At 46.4% G+C, this 23,948-nt stretch overlaps 1 protein-coding gene across 8 annotated transcripts; it reads left to right on the top strand.

Moving 5' to 3' along the window:
• The first annotated feature begins 438 nt into the window (after positions 1 to 438).
• LOC308562568 (uncharacterized protein C20orf96) lies at positions 439 to 14,986 on the top strand. Of its 8 annotated transcripts, XM_081148801.1 has the most exons (11): positions 439 to 853; positions 1,154 to 1,202; positions 1,767 to 1,884; positions 5,042 to 5,145; positions 9,298 to 9,456; positions 11,737 to 11,836; positions 12,718 to 12,875; positions 12,956 to 13,057; positions 13,197 to 13,283; positions 13,967 to 14,085; positions 14,704 to 14,986. In XM_081148801.1, the coding sequence occupies exons 1-11, from the start codon at positions 834 to 836 to the stop codon at positions 14,762 to 14,764; spliced, it is 1,077 nt and encodes a 358-aa protein (XP_081004927.1). In that variant the 5' UTR covers positions 439 to 833; the 3' UTR covers positions 14,765 to 14,986. The 8 variants fall into 8 exon arrangements, 7 of the variants coding, with proteins under 7 accessions (XP_081004927.1, XP_081004929.1, XP_081004926.1 ...); XM_081148803.1 differs by lacking the exon at positions 13,967 to 14,085 and having other exon boundaries at positions 678 to 853; XM_081148800.1 differs by lacking the exon at positions 439 to 853 and having other exon boundaries at positions 1,018 to 1,202.
• The last annotated feature ends 8,962 nt before the right edge of the window (positions 14,987 to 23,948 follow it).

The raw sequence follows: 23,948 nt of genomic DNA, 5'->3' as shown, positions 1-23,948 counted from the left end.
AGGTGGATAAACAAGGTGATGTGAACTTTAAAAAATATATATATTTTATTGATTTCAGAGAGAGAGAGAGAGATAGAAACATGAATGATGAGTCACTGATCAACTGCCTCCTGCACATCCCCTGCTAGGGATCGAGCCGGCAACCTGGGCATGTGCCAATCAAACTGATCTCCTGGATCATAGATTGATGCTCAACTGCTGAGCCATAGCGGGCCAGGAGAGGTGATGTGAACTTTTGAGTTGACTGATCCCATGACTTTCTTAGTGAAATAGGAAGCAAAGTCAAGAATAAGGCTGGGCACTCAGCTGGGGTCTTGGCCCCACCAGACAGACCGACAATCTCCACCTTGAGTGCAGGGGCCTCGAGACCACAAGGATGACCAGCAAAACAGAACTAAACTGCTCTGACAAATGTTTTTTAAAGGAAAAAATATATGTATCTTGGAAGTTATTTAAAAATGCACCTACTTAGAGAAGAAGAAAAAAAGAGGAAGGCTGGGGAAGGAAGTGATGAAGGTTTGATGCGGGGAGAAATATGACATAATTCTTTAGGATGTTGGGCGGGGCCCGCTGAGGGGTAATTGAAAGCAAGTGGAGAACTGTAGAGAGCTGCATTTTGCCAGCGAGATTTGTCCCTCTAGGCGCCCGGTAGTCTGCGTCCGTTTCCTTGGAGACGCAGACCAAAAGGAAGCCTCCGGTCTCTAAGGGGAGTTTGAGTGGCCTGAGTTCCCACGCGATCCACGCTGAGACGAGGAAGTTGGAGAAGCTAAATAAGTAGGCATCCCAAGAGATCGGTGCCCCACGGACTCCCGGCTCTCCTGCCGTTTTCCCCAATGGCGCACGTCTTTCCAAGGTAGGTAAAGGAGCAACGCGAGGGGGTGAAGTGCGCGTGCGTGTCCCCTCGGCCTGCCCGCTGGTCCTGCCGCGGTCTCTTGGCCCCGCCCTGTCCTCGCCCCGCCTCCCTGTAGCCCCGCCTCTCCCTCGCCCCGCCTCCCCGTAGCCCCGCCTCCCCGCGGCGCCCCCTGGGATCCGGCTTGGAGGTGTTCTGAGTAAACTGAAGTTTTGGACTAGAAACCTCGCACCTGTTTCACGTTTGCTGCTTGCATCCCCATTGATTGGGAATGACGGAAGTTCTTTCCCGCCCTCTTTCCAGTCTTAGCCGCCCTGGGAGTCACTCCACAATCCACAAGCTCCAGACGCTGGTGAGTACGGGAGGGTCGAGGGGATGGAGCGCTCCTTGACCCTGAGCCTGCAGTCGTCCTGCTCTCCACCCCCGCGGGAACGGCTGTAAGCGACTGTCCCGGGTGGCAGAGCCCTGCTGTGTCACACATTTGCTGTGGAACCGGGATAGGCCTCTGAACCTGTTTTCTCACCACCTTATCAGAATGTAAGGGTATAGGTATACTATGCTGCTCTCTTATTTATCTCTGGTTCTACTCTGGTTCCCTATTGGGTCTTTTCCATGCCTTCTGTTTCTCACAGTTCTTAGCACCTCACAGCCTGGATGTGTTTAGTAAATTCTGGCTGGCTGATAAAAGAGTGATAGCTAACATTTATGGAGCACTTACCATATGCTTTACAAATATCTCTCAGAATTCTTGCACCAACCTATGGAGGTAGGTTTAAAATTAGATCCAGTTTACAGATGAGAAAATTGAGGCTCAGAGAGGTAAAGTCACTTCCTCAAGGTCACAGATATCTGTAAGGGGTGAAGCTGAGATTTGAAATCCACAAGGCTGTGTGACTGATTTTACTATGTCTGGTAGGATTATGTTCCATGGCAGCGGTCCAAGCAGAAAGTCAAATCATCCACTGTGCTTCCAGCCCTACATACCGGCAGCCGTAAGAAGAGCAAAGCGAAGACTTCTTTTAGAGACCAGCCAGGTGAGCAGATGCACTTGGGGGCTGGTGTGAGAGTTGGGGATAGGATAGGGTGGATGCTCTTGGCCCTTGGTGACACCATTTATATTAGGGTAGGCTAACTGCTCTAATCCACAATTCCCAGATTTCAAGTATTAATACAGAAGCTTATATCTCACATATGTCAGAGTGTATTTGTGGATTTTGGCAGGAGGAGATAATCTTTTCTACATGATTATTTAGGGACCTAGGCTCCTTTAACCTTGTGGCTATAACATTTTGTAAGGCCTTAAAGTCTTCTGCCGGATACTTTTGCATCCAGGTGGCAGAGAGGGAACAGAGAAAGCAGGAATATGGATGATTTTGTGGGCAGTTTTTTTCAGGGCCCAGATTTGAAGTGATACAATATCACTCCCACTCATATTCCAATGGCCCAAACTCAGTCATCTGACCACCCCTAACCACAAAGGAAGATGGGAAATGGAGCCCAGCTGTGTGTCCAGGAGGAAAAGAAAACAGGGCTTGGTGTATTCAGGATCATCTCTGCCACATCATTGTCATGTCTTCCAGGGGAGTTCTGAGGCCTTGGCTCAGACAGACATGGCTTCAGATCTTGGCTCTGCCATTTACTCTCTTGGGAAAGTCATTTATCTCTGTTTTAGTTTTCTCATTTGTAAAATGAGGACACTAATACTTACCTGACAGGATTGTTGTGAGAATTAAATGAGAAGATCTCTTTAAAGCATTGTTGCTTAACCTCACCAGACCCAACACTCCTTTAATAACAAATATTTTGTAATATTTCTTTAATATCCTGAAATAAACTTTACAGATAATATAACCTACCTACATATATAGGTGGAGAGAGTGTGGGCACTGGAGAAATATAGACTTGAGTTGGTGTTCCAGTTTCTCTTCTTGCTAGCAATTCCATCTAAGTTACCTGTCACGACCTCAGTTTCCTTCCCTGTGGATATGGGCACAAAGATTCCTGTCTTTGTTTTTTTTTTTATTTTTATCCTTACCCGAGGATATTTTTCCATTACTTTTCAGAGAGAGTGGAAGGGGGTGGGGAGAGAGAGAGAAACATCGATGTGAGAGAGACACATTGATTGGTTGCCCCTGGCACACATCCTGACCAGGGCCGGGGGTGGAGCCTGCAACCGAGGTATGTGCCCTTGGCTGGAATGGAACCCAGGACCCTTCAGTCCATGGGCCGATGGTCTAACCACTGAGCCAAACTGGCCAGGGAAAGATTCCTGATCCTTCTTGGGATGATGTGAGATGACAATACCTATGTGATGAGGTGTAGCGAGGTGAATGAGGTAGGCGTTGTGACATAGCATTAGGCTGCTACTGACCTTCTGATGATATATCAGAAGCAGGATCATTGACCATGAGGATGTCATGTCTTCCACCCACAATTTAATGCCTTTTCCATCTTGACTAAGCAATTACCATGCTCTGTGGCTGTAACTTGTGCAGTTTGAGGCAGCAAAACTAGCTCAAGTTTACCTTTCCTTCACAATTTCACAATTTCTTTTTTTTTTATTTTAAATATATCTTTATTGATTTCAGAGAGAAGAAAGGAGAGAGAGAGACAGAAACATCAATGATGAGAGAGTCATTGGTTGAGCCCGCAACCTGGGCATGTGCCCTGACCGGGAATCGAACCCCAATCGCCTGGATCCTAGGCCAACACTCAACCCCTGAGCCACGCCCGGCTGGGCAATTTCACAATTTCTTATCATAGACCTTAGCAGCCGCAGCATGCAATTTTTTTTTTTTTCTTTCCTTGTTGAGAACTTTTACCTTTTCACTTAAAGGAAGCAGTTCATGGCTTCTCTTTGGCGTGTCCGAATTACCAGCATCACTCCTCCAGTGCCCTGGGGCCATTGTTAAGTAAAGTAAGGGTGACTTGAACACAGGCATGTGATACCTCAGTAGTAGATCTGGTAACCCAGGTGGCTGCTAAGTGACTAACAGGCAGGGAGCATATGTAGTGTGGAGATGCTGGACAAAAGGATGACTCATGCCCTGGGTGGGACAGGCTGGATGGGGTGAGATTTCATCACGCTTCTCAGAATAGTGGATAGTTTAACACTTCTGAGTTGTATATTTCTGGAATTTGCCATTATGTATTTTTGGACTGTGGTGACTGTGAGTAACTGAAACTGCAGAAAGCAAAACTGGATAAGGGGGACCATTCTACAGATAATTCATAACATTCACGCAAATTATTTTAATTTACATCACTTCAATCCTTAATACTAAACTTTTCCAGGGCTAAGGGTATTGACTCATTAAAGAAATATTTTTCAGAAATGAACTGGGTTGCACCTGAGGCAGGGACTCTGGTGGGGGCTGAGAATACAGCCGCAGCATCCAGGTGACTTGTCTCATGCCGGCGCAGGACACGCTGAGAGGACTCAGGGACTCTAAGAACATATCCTCCAAATGCCTTATTCTGATCAGAATTATTTTCCTATATTCCTTTTCCGGCAGGACCACACAGCTTTTATAAGTATGTCAGAGACAGCCAGTTGGAGTTTTGCATAGCTCCCGTGCTGATCCCAGTTCTCAGGTTATTAGTAATAATGGTGACAACTAATATGTATTCGCACTCAGTACATGTTAGGTACAATTTCAAACACTTTAAAATATAGTAACTTTTTATTTAATTTTCATGACAACCCTATCAGGTAAGCATGATAATTATTTCTGTTTTACAGATGGGGAGACTGAGGGACAGAGAGATCATGAGACCTGTCCAAGGTCACACAGCTGATAGAAGGCAGAGCCTAGATTCAGACCCAGGCTGTCTGGCTCATTAGTTTTTACTCTTAACCCTTACCCTGTTTGAGCTTGCCATTGGCCAGCTTGGTGGGAGAGACTGGGGGCACAGGGCTGTTTCCTGTTCCTTTCCTCCCCTCTGTCTATACCCAGTCACTGGATATGTGGAAGTTCCCTGGGCTTCTCCATCCCTTATATCAAGGTCCCGAGTGGGGCCTGGGAGCTTACTGAAGGATGGGAATTTCATCCTTTGTCTCACTGTCACACAGAATAAAGTTGTGAGGGGATAGGGCTGGGGCCTAGAGCATCTCTCATGGATGGTGCATTCCTTGGGACCTGACCCCAGGCCTGCCTGTACCTACACTCTCTTCCCTGTCTCATGCCCTAGGGTATTCCAAGCCCACCATGTTGATGACAAGCCAGGTGAGGAATCCACGAGAACTGCGCAGAGGGAAGCTCGACTCTGGGAAGACCAAATTCCGGCTAATGAGGGTATTTGGAGCATCCTCTCAAGGCACTGGGGCCCAGGGCAGGGGCATGGGGATGGCAGAAGCAAACATGCACTGACCACTTGTGGGTCTGACTTGACTCATTTCCTCCTCACAGTAGCCCTGCGGGCAAACTTACCATCATCCCTACTCTATAGATGGGGAAACTGAGGTGCAGGGAGATAAATGACTTGCATGAGGTCACACAGCTAGAAAATGGCAGTACCAGGGGCCAAAGCCAGTTAAGCAAGGTGCTGTTGTGTTTAAGACTCAGGAAAATAATCAGAATCCCTTTTCAGTGCATTAGGAATGTAGTCTGTAGCTTGTTCATTTAAAAATTTCCAGTAAGTTCCTTTCATGGAATACAGCGCATCTTGAAACGAGGCTTAGAAGCTTACTATTAAATTTTTTACATCAGCTGACGCAGTTTTGGATCATTCATTCTCTCACCATCCATTGTTTTATATGGCTTCTGAACAGTGTTTCAGAGTATTTGAAATGACTAAAAGAAGGAGGGGCCTTCGTGTCTACAGCAAAAAGTAAAATACTAAATACTAAAAGTACTACAAAGTACTATAGACGAATTCTTAACTTCTCCAAGAACATCTTTAGTAGCTCATGAGCAATGACTGCTATATAAAGAAATAGGGGAAAATATATTTGCTTTGAAACAGATTTTTTCCCTTTAGCCTTCAATTTTGCAAAATGATTTAGAGTCAGCCCAGCATTTTTTAAAAAAATATATTTTTATTGATTTCAGAGAGAGAAAGGGAGAGGGAGAGAGAGATAGAAACATAAATGATGAGAGAGTCATTGATCCGCTGCCTCCCGCAAGCCCCCAACTGGGGATCGAGCCCGCAACCCAGGCGAGTGCCCTGACCGGGAATCGAACCTGGATCATCCTGGATCCTAGGTCGATGCTCAACCCCTGAGCCACGCCAGTTGGGCCAGCCCAGAATTCTTCAAGGAGGAACTCATGTCCGATGTTATTTTTATCCTCACTTTAAAAGGGTTCATGCGTGTTTGTTTGATAAAAGACATGAACTTGGGACAATTTGGCTCTAAAACCTGTGCTACCAGTTTCTAATACTGTCTCTCGTCATCATTCATTCGTTTACTTAGTCCACAAATATTTATTGTTTGTTGAGTAATACCTATGAGCCAGGCTCTGTTCTAAGTGTAAGGATTCACTAGTGGTGTGGCCTCTGACATTCGATAGCTCACATTCTACTGGGGAGACAGACAATAAACAAGACAAAAATATAATGTGTGGTGATGCTAACAGTTATGGAGAGGCATAAAGATAGGGGGCTAGAGAGGCACAGAGGAGGGAGTGGCTGTGACTTTTTAGATGGGGTGGTCAGGGAAGGCTGCTAAGGTGGGAACATCTGAGGGAGGATTGTTCCAGGTAGAGGGGCCACAGCGCAAAGGCCCTGAGGTTTGGTGTGAGGTGGGTGTGAGGTTGGTGTGCCTGGAGCAGTTGACGAGGGGGAAAGGTGTTGGGATGTGAGGATAAGGGAGATATGTGTATGGCCCTGTAGTTCATGAGTACACTTTGTATTTTTATGCTGAGTAGAGAAAGACCCTGGTGGCTTCTGAGTGGAGCCGGGACATGATCTGATGTAGATTTTCACGGGAGTCCTTGGGGCGCCACTGCTGTGTGGACGGAGGAGGGACTTGCGGAGACAAGGGGGAACCAGGAAGGGAGCACAAACGATGCCGCTGGTTTGTTTTTGGAGCTGGAGTGGGATCCTGACTCTGCCTCTTAGCCTCAGGACAACTATTTATTCAATCTACAACTCTTGAGAGAGTGCCTACTACGTGCTAGGCACCATGCCGAGTGTTGAGGACACAGCCATGAACATGGCACTCAGAATTTGTGCTGTTATGGAGCTTACACTTCAGTGGGGAAAAAAAGAAATGAATAAATGAATTTTAATAAAGGAATTTAAAAAACCCAGACAATAGGTATTCATCAGCATATTCAACCCATACTTATGGAGCTCTGGGCACCGTCCTATGTGCTGGAGTTGTGACAAAGCAACCAATGCCCCTGCCCTCCTTGCTATGACATTCTAGTGGGGGACACAGACAGAAACAAGATAATAAGAAAAATATTTGTTATGTTGACTGATGATAAATCCTAGGAGAAAAATACATTGGAAATGGGGGAGACATAACTACAAACTATAATTAGTAATTACAAATTGGAGTAAGGGTCAAGAAGGAAGCAAAGAAGGGTTTCTACGCTAGATCTGGTGGTTAGAGAAGATCCATTTCCAGAGCAGAGGCCATTAATTCTACAGTTTACCCAAATCACTGCGAGTGAGGTGTGTTAAAAGTCAGATTCCTGGTGTCAGCCCTAACGATGCTCACTCACTGGGCCTGAGACTTGGAGACTGGGATTTTTCACAAGATGCTCTGGTCCCTCTGGGCCATATTTGGAGATATTTTGGTGTGGAGATGTGGAGGCAAGATAGTGGAGTGGGTCCTGGCCAGTGTTCTCAGTGGTTTGATTCCTGGGCAAGGGCACGTACCTGGTTTGCAGGGTCATCCCCGGCTGGTCATGGTGCGTATGAGAGGCAACCAGTTGGTGTGTCTCTCTCACATTGATGTTTCTCTCTCTCTTTGTCTCTTTGCCCCTCCCTCCCTTCTACTCTCTAAAAATCAGTGGAAAAAATATCCTCTGGTGAGGATTAACAACAACAAAAAGATAGTGGAGTGGCTAGGAGCCCAGACTTCAAGGACAACAGCTCTACTATGTGTGACCTTGGGTAACTTACTGAATCTCTGTGACTCTCAGTTTCTGCTTCTATACAGTGGGGCTAGTAATAGTGCCAAGTGAGATAGTGTGTGTAACCTGCTTAACACAGTTTTGGACACACAATAAGCACTCCATAGGTTTGCCCTATTACTCTTATTATTATATGAGGAATATGGGAGCTGAGGGCTAGTAATAGGGGAGGGTCCTAGCAAAGGACAGAGGACTGAGGGAAAAGAGAAGGCGTGAAGAAGAGAACACATGGGTCTGGCAGAGGTGGAGGGTGAGAGCCGATGAGAATAGTATCAGCTTCTGTTCTCTGAGTGCACTTAGCGAGACGTTGCCATCATGAATATGACCTCACTGATTTTTTTTTTACAGCAGCTCTCTGAGTGGGTATTAGTTATCCATGTTTGAAATGAGTATAGTGGGGCTCTGGGAGTCCAACTTGCCCAGTTTCCTTTAGGTGGTAAAGTGCCAGAGCTGGGATTTGAAGCACGGTGTGTCTTGGCCTAACATCCAAGTCCTAATCACTTTGAGATTCAGCCCTGCCTTGCAGCTTTAAGCCCTCCCAGTTCCTTGTCTTAGTGTAGTGGAAAGACAGACATACTGGGAGTCAGAAGTCTGCCTTTCCGGTTCCGGTGCCCTCACTTCCTGGCTGTGTGACTTTGGGCAAGTCGCTTAACCTGTCTGAGCTTACACCTATCAGTAAAATAGAGTTAGTAAAATAGGGCTGTTAGAGGATGAATGATACCATGCACCATGTGCCAAATAAGGCACAGTGCCCAACACATAGTAGGTCCTCAACAGTTGTTATTGTTGTTATTAATGTAGATTTTGTGTACCTGCTGGGGGTAACTTAAGCACTTAGACCCTCATTATTTCCAACAGGGGCATTGTGTGAAATGAGAGAGTACTCAGCTCAGCTGCCTGATGAGAGATGTTAGTGATTATCACCCACTCCCCCTCTCTGCTTCTCCAGACACGGCCCATTATTTCTGCCACCTTCTTACCTACGTGGGGGCATTTTCTATTATAATGATTATTTTTACTGTATTTCATTGATTCTAGGAAGCCATTGATAAGGCACACCTTTATTTTATTTACCCACTAATAAAATATTTGTCAATTAGATTGTGAGACGTATCAACTGTAAGATGCATCGCTATCTCAGAGATGTATAATTACGGGAAAAGGGCGTTTCCGAATGTATGAAATAGTTGGAGGTGCTGTGAGCCGCAGACAATGGGGAACCGCCTCCCAGCACGGGTCGCATTTACCAGTTGAGGCCACTAGGAGGCGAATGTCTGGCGGGAGGAAAGTGGTCCCCAGGCCCCGGGAGGCTCCGGCCTCCGGGCGCAGCGCCGCCTCCCATCCCCTTCCCTCCGCCCACAGACGATGCTCAGGAACCGGCGGACCTCGCTCCAGGAGCTCCGCGAACAGGAGGACTTGCTCATTAAGCTCAATCAGGAGCTGATCAAGACCATCCAGGACATGGAGGAAAGCTCAGCCCTGAAAACGCGTGGGATGCTGCAGCAGCAGGACATTTTTGGGGTGAGGCCCCACCTAGGCCTAACTGTCCCGCCTCTGCACTCAGGTCCTCGGTCCTACCCGCCACACCGCCCTCCTGAGCGCTCTGGCGCCCTCTCCCGGCTGGTTGCACAGCTGCTTCCATCTGGAAGATGCATCTCTTACACACTTTGCTCCACCTACCAGGGGTTTAGAATCAGACCAGGGGCTCATCCTAACGTCAGTACTTATTAGCTGAGAGACTTTGAGTTAACCTCTGAGCTCTGTAAAATAGGGCTTAATAGCACCCATTCCAAAGGGTTTCTCTTACAGTAGGTGTGTAAGAGAAAGTAGCTGCTATCATCACCACCACCAGCAAATACTTATACAGTGTAGTACTAAGTGCTTTGCATATACTCAAGAATCCTTACAACAACCTTGTGGGGTGGGCATTATTATTATCTTTATTTTACCTGTGAAGAAATGGAAACACAGGCTAAGTGACTTGCTCATTTTCAAGGTTACCCAGCTAGTAAAGGTCAGAGTTGGGATTTGAGCCAGGATCTGTGTTCCTTCCACCAGCTGTGATTACCACCCTCATCTAGTGGTGGCACTTCTGGTCCATGGGTGAAGAGTGACTTTGCAGAGAGCCCAGGGAATTTCCTCAGCCTCCTCTAGAAGAGGCTAGGTGAAGCTGTGGTAAGAGGCTGAACGTTCTCAGGGAACCTAGGAATTTGGGCTGAGGAAGAGTCAGAGAGAATAATTTAATGGAGAAGTGATTCCCTTCTCTGACTGCAGTCTGCCAAGGGAGAAGAGGGACTGAACTCCCTGGAGCCTGTGAGATGAAAAGAAAATTAATTTTGGGGAACTGGATTAGTCTACTCAGGCTGCTGTAACAAAATACCACAGACCAGGTGGCTTAAACAACCAAAATGTATTTTCTCATAGTTCCAGAGGCTGGAAGTCTAAGATCAAGATGCTAGCAGGATTGATGCCTGGTGAAGGCTCTCTCCTTGGGGTGTAGGTGGCTGTTGTCTTGCTGTGTTCTCACATGGCCTTTTCTCTGTGCTCACATGCAGTGAGAGAGATCTCTAGCCTTTCTTCCTCTTCTTATAATGACACTAGTCCTGTTGAATAGGGCCCTACTCTTTTGCTCATTTATCTTTAATTACCTTCCTAAAGGCCTTATCTCCAAATACAGTCACATTAGGGGTTAGGGCTTCAATATATGAATTTGGGGTGGGGTGAGAGACACAATTCAATCTATAACAGAGACCAAGGACTTACAGAGTTAATTCAGTCCAAGGAAACTTAATAGAATATTCTCCATACCTAGACAAAGTTATTGCCTGATTTCTGTCATGGATTCATTAATACATTTTTTATCATCCTGAGTAATTTCTATAGGCCCTTGGGAAATAGTGATCAGTGGGACACATCAAGCTCTCATTCTAGTGGGGTCACAGCCAGTTAGAAAGCCATTTGTATGTACTGTGATGGGGATGAGGGACTTAGGGCTTATTGGGGCTCTCTAACCCAGACATGGGAAGATCAGGTAGGTTTCCTGGAGAAAATGATGCTTGGGTTGAAATGTGAAGCCATAGGTATTAACTGGTAGAGAGCAGGCAAATGTTCCAGGCAGAGGGAATGGATACAAAAGGCCTGGGGTGAGAAGGAGCATAGCCAGCTCAAGGAGCCACATGTTGCTTAGTGTGGCTAGATAATAAGGCATGAGGAAGGGATCAGAGAGAGATGACATTGGCCCAGGCCAGGTGGAGGAGGGCCTTGTCAGACAGCGTAAGGAGTCTGGACCTTATTTACAAGGCAGAGGGGAGCCATTGGAAAGTTTTAAATAGGAGAGGAACAAGGTCGCTGTATTTTAAAGAAAGATCATTCTGACTCCTGCGTGGAGAATCAGTCAAAGGAGAGGACCAGTTAGGGCACAGTTGTTGTCCTATTTCAGACAGGAGATGAAGAAAACTTGAATAAGAGAGTGGCAGCAAGGATGGAGAGAAGGACATGGCTATGAGCAATGTTTGGGATATAAAATCCATACTACTTGGTGGCATTTTGGGTGAGAGAGGGGAGTAAAGACTGATCCCTGAGTTTGGGCCTGTGTGCCCGGATGTGTGGTAGGGCCATTGGCTGAGGTGGGTGGTAGGAAAGGGGAATGCAGGGAGGGTGTAGAGTAGTAGGTGACTGCTTTCTAGCCTTTGGGAAGATTCCTGGGCCTGGGAGTGGGATTGGGTTTGCCTCCGAGGCAATACTGAGTCCCCCGAGAGGCCACGCTCTCGGTGGGGCGAGCTGATCCCACCATTCCTGCAGACCATCATCAACAGCCTGGGGTGCTCCAACAAGAAGAAGCTGCAGCAGATGGCATGTGAGCTGCAGCAGTGGAAGGAGAAGGAGGAGTCCAAGATGAGCTGTAAGAATCCATGAACCAAGCTCCTGGATCCTTACCTGCCCCTCCAGGGAGGTCAGCTGCAGGGCACTCACCTTGTACCTGCTGTTCTGGAACCATCAGGCCCATCATCTCCCATCTTAGGCAGAAGGAATTGCTAAGATCCTTGCTTATGGAGCATTTAGCACTTCCAGGCCCCATGTGCCTTCATTTTTATGGGCACACTCTCAGTTACGACTGCCTGCGAGGAAAGGAATATTCTCGCATTTTACAGATGAGGAAATGGGGGCTAAGAGAACTGAAGTAGCCTGCTGAAGGTTATACAGTTAGGAACCAGAATCCAATCCAAGCCTGCCTCTGTTTCCTGGCAAGATTGCTCTGGGAGTCAGTGGCTGGGCCAGGTCCCAGGCCTCCCAGTGTCTGTCCTGCTGAGCCTGTGGCTTCTTTCCTGTGAGCAGACTAGAAGTCCTCTGAGCAGAGGGACGGTGTGTCAGACAGCCTCAGATACTGGGGATCCTTTCCAAGGAGGACAGCAAGATAGACTTTGTCTTAATTCTGCTGTGGTTTTGTCTTGGGAACCAGTGTTGCTCCATCTCTCTGGGCTTGTGTTGCACCTGTGAGTATGAGGAAACTGAAGTCCAGAGAGGGATGGTCTTGGTGAGGGTCACATAGCAAGTCAGTGGTAGAGCTGGGACTAGTCTTGGGATCTTTTCTGCCCTGTGTTGGTCTTTAGCGGGGGTAAAAAACTCTCTGGGGCCTTAACTTTTCACCACCTCGCAGCCTTGCGTGAGAGCTCACTTCAGCCCAGAACCCATCCATTGGCCAAGGAGAGCTTTGCCTCCTGGATTTCCTGGGAGGGGTCCTTGAGGGAGGATCCTGCCTCCTGTTCCTCCTGACCTCTCCAGACCTGAAGCAGCAGGTAGAGCAGCTGAATGCCAAGATCAAGAAGACCCAGGAGGAAGTGAATTTCCTGAGCACTTACATGGACCATGAGTATCCTGTCAAGTCGGTCCAGATTGCCAACCTTGCGCTCCAGCTGCAGCAGGTGAAGGACAACCAGCAGGTGGGTGAGCCCCTGTCTTTTCCTTATTGGACCAAGGGGGAGGCAGGGCTGGTGGCCAACACTCTCCTGCTGGTCCTTAGGATGAGTTGGATGACTTTAATGAGATTCACAAAATTGCCCTGGAGTCTTTGTCTGATCGGATTCAGATGAAGAGAAAAAAGCTTCTGGGCTCTCTGGTGGCGGTGAGTAGCCAGCTCCTGCATCCATCCCTGCTTTCTTCCCCATGCTTTGCCTCCAGGCCCACTGTGCCCCCACCAACCTCGACCACCCACTGCTGCCCAGGAAGAGGCACGTGGGGGCCAGACTCTCCTTCATTCACAGAAAATCCAGCAACCGAGTCAGGGGGTTCTTCTGCAGAAGACTTGGGAAAACCAGAGCATGGTGAAATACACGGAGAAGTTCAGAGAAGTGAGTGGGCAAGGACAGTGATGGCCCCTCTGAGGGAGCAGAGGGGTGGGCAGGCCCCAGGACCTGTGGGAGTCAAGCTTGTCCTGATCTGGTACTCAGGTGGTCTTGGACTCTGGTGTTGGCCTTTCTCCTTGCCAGTACCATTACTGTCACTTGTCATTCGTCTGAGAAGGGAATTGTGGTGGCCTAGGCCTTGCCTCATAAACCAGCATCTCTGGGCATGGCCCGTCAGCAACATCACCAAGCACTGCCCACACAACCATCATTTTACTGTCACTAGCCACCTCCTGCCTCCCCCCCTTAATTCTTGTCATTGACCATCACTCGTTACCGGTGTTCATGAACTTCACCATCACCACCCTCTTGCGTTGATTTTCATTGCCTCGCGCCTTCACTGTCTCCACCAGCCCTCACTAATCCTCGATATCAAGCACTGGCCTCCACTTTGCAGCCTGCCCCATTCTCCACGATCCCCTCACCTTTCTCAGGGCCTTCAAACATCGTCACTAATTTCTGAGCCAGCCTTGCCCTGTCTGAGAGGCCCCTCTCTGGGGTCCCGGGCCTCCCAGGGACAAGGCCCAGACCATTTCCCTAAATGTCTTTACCCCTTGGCCATTTTGTGCTCTTCTCCCCTTGGCTGGGTCCATATGGCTTCTCAGTTTCCCCTGCTGTGCCTCTCTCAGTTTGTCAGCCACTTCGAGGAGAAAATACCCAAATTAAGGGCCGAGGTGAAACAGCTCCAAGCCCAGACCCAGGAACCCCGAGAGGTGGTGTTTGCAGACGTGCTGCTTCAGAGACCCAAGTATGTGATCATTTGGCAGCTGTCTCGAGCCAGAGGGGAACCCGTGCTCTTGCTACCGCAGGGAAAGAATAGTGCCTGTCACTTGCTGAGCATTTATTACATGCCAGCACGAGTCATTTAACCTCCCTCCCAACCACTGAGGTTGGAATTATTACCCCCCTTTGACATACGAGGAAACTGAGGCCTACCTGGGGTCTGTCACATAGTGAGTGCTTGTTGCACAGGTGCCGACAGGAGGAGCAAGGCTCCGAGAGGGCAAGTGGGATGCTCACGGAGCCAGGTTTCCAAAGGAGTCATCTGACTTCAGAGAGGGTGCTTGTCCTGAGGGGCCCCCACACTTTAGAGCTGAGTTCCTGCTCCCTCTTGACCTTAGGCCTCTGTAGGGGAACATCAGTCATGTCAAACCCATTCTTTTTTCATTTTTGAGTGTGTGTGTGTGTGCGTGCGTGCGCATAAGCAGGTGCATCCTTATGCAGTTGGGCTGCAAGGTTGCCGGTGGGGTTCCCCAGATAAGTACCAGTGTTCTAAAGAGCAGGGCTCCCCTGAGGACATGCTCCCCACCCTACAACTCTGGCTCCTCTGCTTGCCTCTCACACCCCTCTTTGTTTTCCCCATCAGGTGCACACCAGACATGGATGTCACCCTCAACATCCCTGTGGAAGAGCTGCTGCCCTTATAGATGGCAGGGCCATGGCCACCCTTCCCTCCCTGCTCTCTTCTCCACACCTGGAGCCCTGAGTCATCTCCTTCCAAGACCACATCCCCGTTCAGACCCTCCTCGTCTGCCCCTCCTTCCTCCCTCCCTCTGTCCTTTCGGTTTGGGGCTTCCGCTTGGGCCAGGTGGGAATTTCCAGTCAAGCCCCTCATTTCTTTTTACCAATAAAGCTGGATTTGCACTTGCTCTTTGCCAGCGCGTGGGGGTTCCCAGGCAGGCCTTGTAGAAGATGCGGTAGGAATGGGCTTTGTCTTAACGTGAGAGCAGCTGCGCTGACTGCATCTGGGGCTCAAACCTTGAGAAATGCCAGACTGACCCCCTGCCTGAATCTCCATGGCTCTGTGGCTCCAGGTTCAGTGGAAGCCCAGGTTCCCTCCCAATCTGTGCCCAGACCTGGTAAGACCAGTGCCAGGGTGGAGGGGAGACTCCTTGAGTTTGATACACTTGGGAACTTGCTGGGCCTTCATGGTTGATGGCCATCTCTCTTCTAGTCCAGCTGTCTGTCCACCGCCTCACCCCAACTCCATATGGACGTGAGCAGACTGATACTCAGGTGCACGGTGAGGCGCAGCTCCCCACCACACGGTCTTCTGTGGTGGACGTAGAGATGTGCCATCCAGATCCCCCTTCAGGTAGGGACTTGTGGCTCCAATTACTGGGAATGCTGTGGCGGGTGGCCCTCAGCTGTCAGACCCTTCAGGGTTTGCCTTGGCTGTAGAAAATCACCATTTTACTTTCCCACAAGGGCCCCAATTTCTCCATATCCTCATTTACACTGTTATTTTCTGTTTTTTTAAGAAATAACCATCCTAATAGGTATGAAGTAGTATCTCATTGTGGCTTTGGTTTGCATTTCCCTTATGACTAATGTCGAGCATCTTTGACGCGTTTATTTCAAAGAGCCTTTTGTGTGGCCGAGTACTCTGAACTTTTGGTCTTTCCGAGATATTTATTAGTGAAAGTTTGTACAGCCACATCCTTAGCATTTTTTCTAGAGCGTGTTTTCTTAACAGTGACTCTCAGTGTTACCTTTCTTTGCCATTCGGGTAGCTTGAGTATTTCCCAAACCACCAAATCCTGCTTGCTTTTGGGGTAACAGTTCTTCCCCTCAATTTATCTCTCTCTTCTCACATTTTACTGTAAGCAGCAAGAAGAAATCAGGCTTTACCTGCAACACTTTTCTTGGAAATCTGCTCAGCTGAACATTCAAGTTCATTGCTTGTAAGTTCTACATAGCAGGACACAATTTCCCAGAGCCACTAGATTACAAGATCCCCTTGCCTCCAGTTTCCAATAGTATGTTTCTCATTTTCTTCTGAAGCACTTTTAACACCCACGTATCTACTAAGTCTGTAAACGAAAATTTCATCTGCAACCTCAATTCCTCTTTGCGGTGGAACATGAGATATTCACAGGTTCCAGGGATTAGGACGTGGACCACACTCCCTCCAGCCACATCACACTTCCTTCTGAAGAAAAGAAGCCCCCTCTGCTCCACACCAGGGACTCTTGTCCCCAAGGCCCACCTAGCACTCAGGCAACCTTTGGGGGCTTAGAGCTGAGGCCTGCTTGTGCCTGAGACCTTGGGTCACATTTGGGACACCCTTCCTCTTTTGTTCTGCAGCAACCCACGTTTCCAATACCATACACAGGAATTCACCCCAGATAACAATATTCAGACAGGCTGGACAAATGGAGCTTGTTTTTTCAGAAGCGTCACTCCCATGCATCCTCCATGGACAAACACAGAACCATCCTAGTGTGGGTGGGAGGAGCCCATCTACCTGGTAGATTTGGTTCCAGAGGGTGGCTGGCCCAATAAAACCTGATGGCAATGACAATGAAAGATGGCCCAGTGGCCTCGTCAGTTTGAGTTGGGTATGTCCCATACCCATCCTAGGAGACAAATGAACCCCAATAAAGCTAAGCATAACAAAAAGGCCATACAATGACAGTTCGTGGGCATGGCCATTGAGGCTGAGTCCCACCATCGCAGGTGTGTGGGAAAGCAGTTGCTCATGGGCCAGCAGGAGTGTAGGCCTGGGTGACAGCACTTTTGGGGGGAGGGCCCAGACCATATATTTGAGAATATTTATCGTGTGTCAATTTTAAGTTATTCTGCCCACGACTCACTATCCACACCATGTTGTATGCTAAGCTGGGTACAATTACCTCCACCTCCTGTGAAAGTTCATCATTATTATTAGCTGAGTTCGCCCTTGTATCCGTGGAATTTTGGCAAAACTTCTGCCATTGGCAAATTAGGATCATTAGGTTTCCAAATCAGCTTATTTGGGGTCATGGTCTGGGGAGGGGGCACTAGATAATGAAAGGATCCCACCCTATTATCTGTCCTTGGTCTGTCCACCATCCTGTATTGGAACATTGGAGGGCAGCAGGGATGAGAGTGGGTGCATGGGGATGTGAAGGAGGGGTGGGGGGAATCATCTTGGTATTGCCTTTAATGGCAAGAACAGGTGTCTCCAGAGCATTTTGCTAAGGTGTAGAATGCTCCAAAGATGGAAAATTTAGCACAATAAAGGTTGTGGGCAGGCATGACCCAGGCACTATTAGATAACCAGGCATTGTTTTAAAATTTTAAGTAGGGGACGTTTGAGAAGCCTATTCTGGCACTCAGTCCAGCTAACCGAGTAAATGTAAGTTTCTTGTTCTAAGGCCCATTTTCTGTGTATCTTGTGAAGCTCCTTGATCCAAATCTAGTTTAGGACACCGGTAAGAATTAGGAGGGCTTTGGCATGGTCCTGGGCAGCAGAGTCGCACAGTGTCCGGTATACGCCCGCGTTAAGCCCTTTGTGTCGACCTTGGCGTGGGCATGCCAACTATAACCAGAAGATGGCGGTAAAAGGCCAATAAACTAACCAGGCAACGACTTAGAGGGCTGGCCCCTGGGGAATGGATCCCGGCTGGTAAATCGCCGAAGGCGAAGGCGTGTTTTACTGTGGAGTTCACAATTGGAGACAGTGGGCCATTAGTGTGCCAGTGGGAGGCCTTGGTTTTGCTGCCATTGCTATTCCTCGCTCCCGGTCCACCTGAGCTGGCCTCCAGCCTCCTCTCACCTTTCCCCGTCCCTGTTTCTTAGTCCAGGAGCCTTCCTTACTCTGCCAAACAAGCTCCTTTCCTGCTCAGCCTCTGCAGTGGCTGGTCCCCAGCTCTGAATACTGTTCCCCGGTCTTCCTGCAGCCGAGTCCCGGTGCCCCCTTAGTTCACGTTTCCTGTCTCAGGGAAGTCTTGCCTGATCACCATTTCTGGGGTAGTTCTCCTTCCCCATCACTCTCCATCACATCACTGTTTCACTTTCTTTACAGCAGCGGTTACTGTCTGATACTGTACATTCATTTTGGCCAATATGTTTGTGATCTGATTTCCCCAACCGTAATGTAAGTTGAATGAGTGTAGCAATTTGTCATTCCTGTTTATTGCTGCCCCTAGTGTAGGGAGCATGCCTGGCACACAGTTGGTGCTCAATCAATACTTAGGTGAACTGGCTCTATTTATTGTAAAGCTGGGTTTTAGCAGTGATACTTGCATGGCCGTGAAAATGAAGTCCCCATTTAAGGAAAATGATCCAGTGATGGGCAGAATAGAGCACATGGCTAACATACTGCATTAGGAGACTCTTGCCAGTCTTTGTGATGACAGGTCATGGGTGCTCGGCTATGCCCTCCCATTGTGCCAAGACAGTAAACAGAACACTGTGACCCTAGTTGTCCCTCATCTTTTTTTTTGAAATATATATTTTTAAAATTTGTATTAAACTCATTGGGGTGACATTGGTTAATAACGATATGTAGGTTTCAAGTGTACAGTTGTCTAATACACCGTCTGTGTATTGTATTGTGTGTTCACCACCCCAGTCAAGTCTCCTCCTGTCACTGTTTATCCCCTTTACTCTCTCCTCCCTCCCTCACCCCCTTCCCTCTGGTGATCACCATGCGGCTTTCCACAGTGGCTGGACCAGTCTGCATTCCCGCCAGCTGTGCATGAGGGCTCCCTTGTCTCCAAACCCTCACCAACGTTTGTTGTTTGTTGATTTATTGATGGTGCCATTCTGACAGGTGTGAGGTGATGTCTCAGTGTGGTTTTAATTCGCATTTCTCTGATGATTAGTGACCTTAAGCATCTTTTCATATGTCTATAGCCATCTGTATGTCCTCTTGGAGAAGTGTCTATTCAGGTCCTTTGCCCACTTTTTAATTGGGTTGTTTGTTTTTTTGGTGTTGAGTTGTCTGACTTTTTTTTTAAATAAATTTTTAATATTAACTGCTTATCGTATATATCATTGGTGAATATCTGCTTCCATTTAATAGGTTGTCTTTTCATTTTGTTGATATTTTTATCTCTTTTACAGCCTCAGTTATTTTCAAATGATTATGTAACAATTCCATATTTTAAAAATTTAAGGTTTAGAACATCATTATTATTCTTATTTTTAAAACAATGTCCAAGATTTTGGTGTATGAACCTTGTGGCAGTAATTTTCTGAGTATGTGGTAGGCTTCTACTTCTTTGTCCCTTTGTGGTTGGGTAGAACCTTGTGACTAGTCCTGACCAATGAATTGTGAGAAGTGCCTGATGTCACTTGAGTCCTGGAGCATTGAATTATCAGTGTAAGGCCCTGCAGAGTTCCTTTTGCTTCTGGAAGGGTAGCTGGCAATATTAATGGCCAGCCTGGGTCCTGGAGACAACAAGACACAGGGCATCCGATTGACATGTGACGGACAGGCCCTGTGATTGGGAAAGAGACCTTTTTTCTTGAAGACCATTGAGATTCTGAGGCTGTTCCTGTAGCATACCCTCACCTAGCTGTCCCAGAGTGTGGTCAGAGGACTCTTGGGGGCCCCAGACCCCTTAAACTTGCCCTTAGGTGGTCAAACTATTTTCGTAATGATACGAAGACATTATTTGCCTTGTTTGCTGCGTTGACATTTGTCCTCGTGGTACAGAAGCGGTAGTGAGTAAAACTGCTGGGACCGGGTGTGGCACCAAGTTGTCTCCCTCTTGGGGTAAAAACAAACAAGCGAGCGAAACACCCGCACAAACCCGAAGCACCAGTTTTACCTAGGAATGTCCTCGGTGAAAATTATACTTTTTGTCCAATTTCGTGTCGAGTCCACACCTTTTCTTGTCCCCGTGCGGTGGAACCGGGAGCCCGTGGAAAGCAGCTGTGGCCAGTGGTGCCTGGCCGGCGGGAAGGGCGCGGCGCCGCCCACCGAGACCTGGGCTGGCCGGCTCGCCAGACTCGGGGTTTGTTAGACCGTTTTTTGTTTTTTTGTTTTTAAATGTCTTTAATCCTCACCTGAGGTTTTTCCCCCCCATTGATTTTTAGAGAGAGTGGAAGGGAGGGAGGGAGAGATGGAGACAGAGAAACATCGGTGTGAGAGAGACATGGATCGGTTGCTTCCCATACAGGCCCAACTGGGGATTGAACCCACAACCTAGGTATGTACCCTGACCAGGGGTCAAACCTGCAACCTTTTGGTGTACAGGACAACGTTCCAACCAACTGAACTACCCGGCCAGGGCTGCTAGACAGTTTTTAAAAAAGTGGTCCAAGTGAGCCCATCACTCAAGGAAAACAACTGATAGTGTCTTTGGCAAAGATAAAATCCAAAGTGTATCCACTGCTATGAGTCTGAAGCTTCTCAGGTCTTGTAGACTTTTTTGATAAGTTGTGATAGTAATGAATATGACATTATGTTGATGTGGTATAATGGAACGTCAAAATGTGGACGATCTGTATCACCCTGTGAACCAATGTTTCCTAAGGGACCAGTTCAGGAAGTGACCAAATTATGGATGGGTAACAGATCCACTTAAAGCACGAAATCGACCAGTGCATTTGAATGGAACAGAGAACAAGACATTTCTTTGACATGGTTTCAGGTTCCATGTTGCAACTAACTTTTAAGAAACTACCACATGTTTGGGTTTTTGTGTAATAGCAAAGAAGACTGTGCACAAATATCTGAAAAGGCTATTAAAATACTCCTCGCTCTTCCAACTACACATATGTCAACCATAACAACATATGGCAGCAGAACGAACGCAGAAACAGATGTGAGAACACTCCTGTCTGCCATTAAATCTATGAGATTTGCGGAAATTAAAACAAAATCACTTCTCATTCAATTTTTTCAAAATATACTTATTTTTCATAATAAATATATTTATGTTAACATGTAATGAATTATTGCTATTTTAAAATCAATAAATAAATATTTTAAATTTTTTAGTTTTAACTTCAAATGTAGTAATTATTAATAGATTTAACCTACATAATCAAAAGCTCTCTTAGGTACCCAATTTTAAGAGTACAAAGGGGTCCAGAGACCAAAAATATTTGTTGTCCTAGTTTATTCTGACTGATAGGTCTGTAAGCTTTAGCTATTTTGTTTAAATATTCTTGTATTTAGTCATTTATGTACTCATTCAACAAATATTTCATTGAGTACCACTATGTGCCAATTATTCTAGGCCCCGGGGTTTCAGCAGTGGATTAGACATAAGGCCATTCACCTTTATGGAGTTTACATTCTAGTGTGGGGAACCACAGAAAAAAAAAAAAAAAGTAACATATCTAACATGTTAGGTAGTGTTATATATGTGGAAAAGAGAATAGGAAATTCCTGGGGTAAAGGGATTCAGTTTACTTATTTTTAAATATATCTTTATTGACTTCAGGGAGAGGAAAGGAGAGGGAGAGAGAGATAGAAACATCAATGATGAGAGAGTCATTGATCGGCTGCAGCCCGCAACCCGGGCATGTGCCCTGGCCGGGAATCGAACCCTGATCGTCTGGATCCTAGGTCGATGCTCAACCACTGAGCCACGCCCGGCTGGGCAGGAATTCAGTTTTAAATAGGGTAGTCAGAGAAGGCCTCACCTAGGTGACATTTGATGGAAGACCTAGACAAAGCCAGGAAAGGATCCATGTGGATGTTCAAGAAAAGGTCATTCTAGTAGCAGGGAATTGTTACTGTGCAAAGGCCCTGAGCAGGAGCACATGTCGGGTATATTCAAAGAACATCCAGGGAAACAGTGCGGCTGGATTGGTGTATTGTAATCAGCACTATAGGATAGATGTGGATCCTAACTTTTTATCTGGTGTAAGTAAGTAGATATAAGCTATTTTTCTGGATAATTTTGGTTGATATCATCTTTAGAATGTGACCTATAATGTTTATTTATTACTCATATTTTAAATTATTATATTAGCTCAGGCAGCAGGTATGTCCGAAAGAGGATTTATCCCTTACTATTTGCAAGGCCCTGTTCTAGCCTCTTGAGCTATATCTGTAAACAAAACAGACAAAGATTTCTGCCCTTGAGAAGCTTGGTTATTAAATCGGGAGGCAGAGGATAAGCCATAAACATCACAAGTAGGTGCGTTGCAGGCTATGTTAGAAGGTAGTATGCTGGAGAAACTTACGGCCTTGATTGTGGTGCTGGTTTCATGGGTGTGCACTTATCTCCAAACCCATCAAGTTGGATACACGAAATACTTACAGCTTTTGCATGTCAATTATATCTCAGTAAAGTGATTTTAAGAAAAACAAACTGATAACTGCCATGGAAAGAAAGCAGAGTAAGGGGTTCTGACTTAAGTCTTTGTAATTTTTACATATAAGTTCATAATTATTTTTTTTTAATTTTGTGGCAAATACTTTTTTACTCTTAAGTGTAGACTCACAGAATCTACCTAGGTAGTAACCTAAGAAGATGGATGTGGGCACTGATGGTTATCAGGCTAATTTTTTCTGTTATGTCTAGAAGATTTTAGTGCCTGTTTTTTGACTCTCTTCAACAGAGGAGAGGTTAGGACTGTAAATATTTGTCTCTATTTCTTGTCTATTTTTTGGTATTAGTTGTGGTAACATTAGCTCATATAACAAACAAACTTTCCAATTCAGCAGTTCAACCTAGTAGTTGACTTCCCACATACACGCCAGACCACAGTGTGAGGCTGGTTTGCTCCTCCGGGGAGTTAGAGGCCAAGCTGATGGAGGCCCTCACGTCAACACGTGGCTTCCAAGGTCACTCTGGGTATGACCATCCCCTTGAAGGACAATCAGTGAAGGAGAATGGGATTTTATGCAGGAGGGTTTTAAAGGTCGCCAAGAAGAGGCACCGTCATTTCCACCTACATTCTGTTGGCCAGAAAGAACTCAGTCACATGGCCCCCTTAACTGCAAATAAGCCCATGAGATATAGCGCAGCGGTATACTCAGGAGGGAAAGAAATTCATTTTGGTGACCACTACCCTGGTTCTATTACTTTTCCTATGGAAAAAAATCATTGTCATATTGTTAATAGGGAAACTTTTTTTTTTTCTGCTCTAGAAGCTGTAATCTCACTTTCAGCTGTCCTTTGGCCAAGATTGTAACTGGAGAAACTGAGATACAGAGATGACATTTCATGTGGTCAGAAGCTGCAGGTGGCTCTAGTTGTCCCATGTGAGAAAGGCTTGCCATTTTTATCTTGGGGGAAAAAAAAGAGTGACTGCGAGACACAGGGCCTGGGGCTAAGCTGTCAGTGGCTGAAACAGAACTTGGAAAACACACACACAAGAATTTTGAGAGGGAATTGTTATGAAGATTTGCTGTATAGTGGTGTTGCAAACCTTCTTCCACATCTTCCCATGCAGCCTTCTGTAAAACATTTATTTCTCATGACTGCACTGTGGAGTTGACTCTATTTTGGGATGCATTGCATTTCTTCTTTGAGAAGGCCATGGAGAAAAAAAGAACAGCTGTAGGTAGGACCCTAGCATATTGGGTACCTGACTCTGTGTGTGCATGTATTTTTGTTATAAAATGCAATCTACCATATGCATGATTTTAAAATTGCTTTTTGAATCAATAACATGACTAGATTTATTTTATATGATTGAAGAGAAAGCTCTAAACTTATATTTTTAAAGGAATGCATAGCATTCCACATTATGAATGTATTTATTTAACAATTTCCTTATTTCTGGACATTTAGGTAATTTTTAGTTTTTCACTATTTTAAGCTATGTTGTTAGGGTTATGTTTGTACATATATTATTTTTTATATGGATTCTGCTTATTTCCTCAGAATATATTTATTCCTAAAATTAGAGTCTCTGAGCCAAAGAATATCAACA

This window comes from Miniopterus schreibersii, assembly GCF_964146895.1.
Source record: "Miniopterus schreibersii genome assembly, chromosome: 10".
Classification (NCBI taxonomy): domain Eukaryota; kingdom Metazoa; phylum Chordata; class Mammalia; order Chiroptera; family Miniopteridae; genus Miniopterus; species Miniopterus schreibersii.
This window is presented reverse-complemented; position numbering and strand designations above follow the sequence as displayed.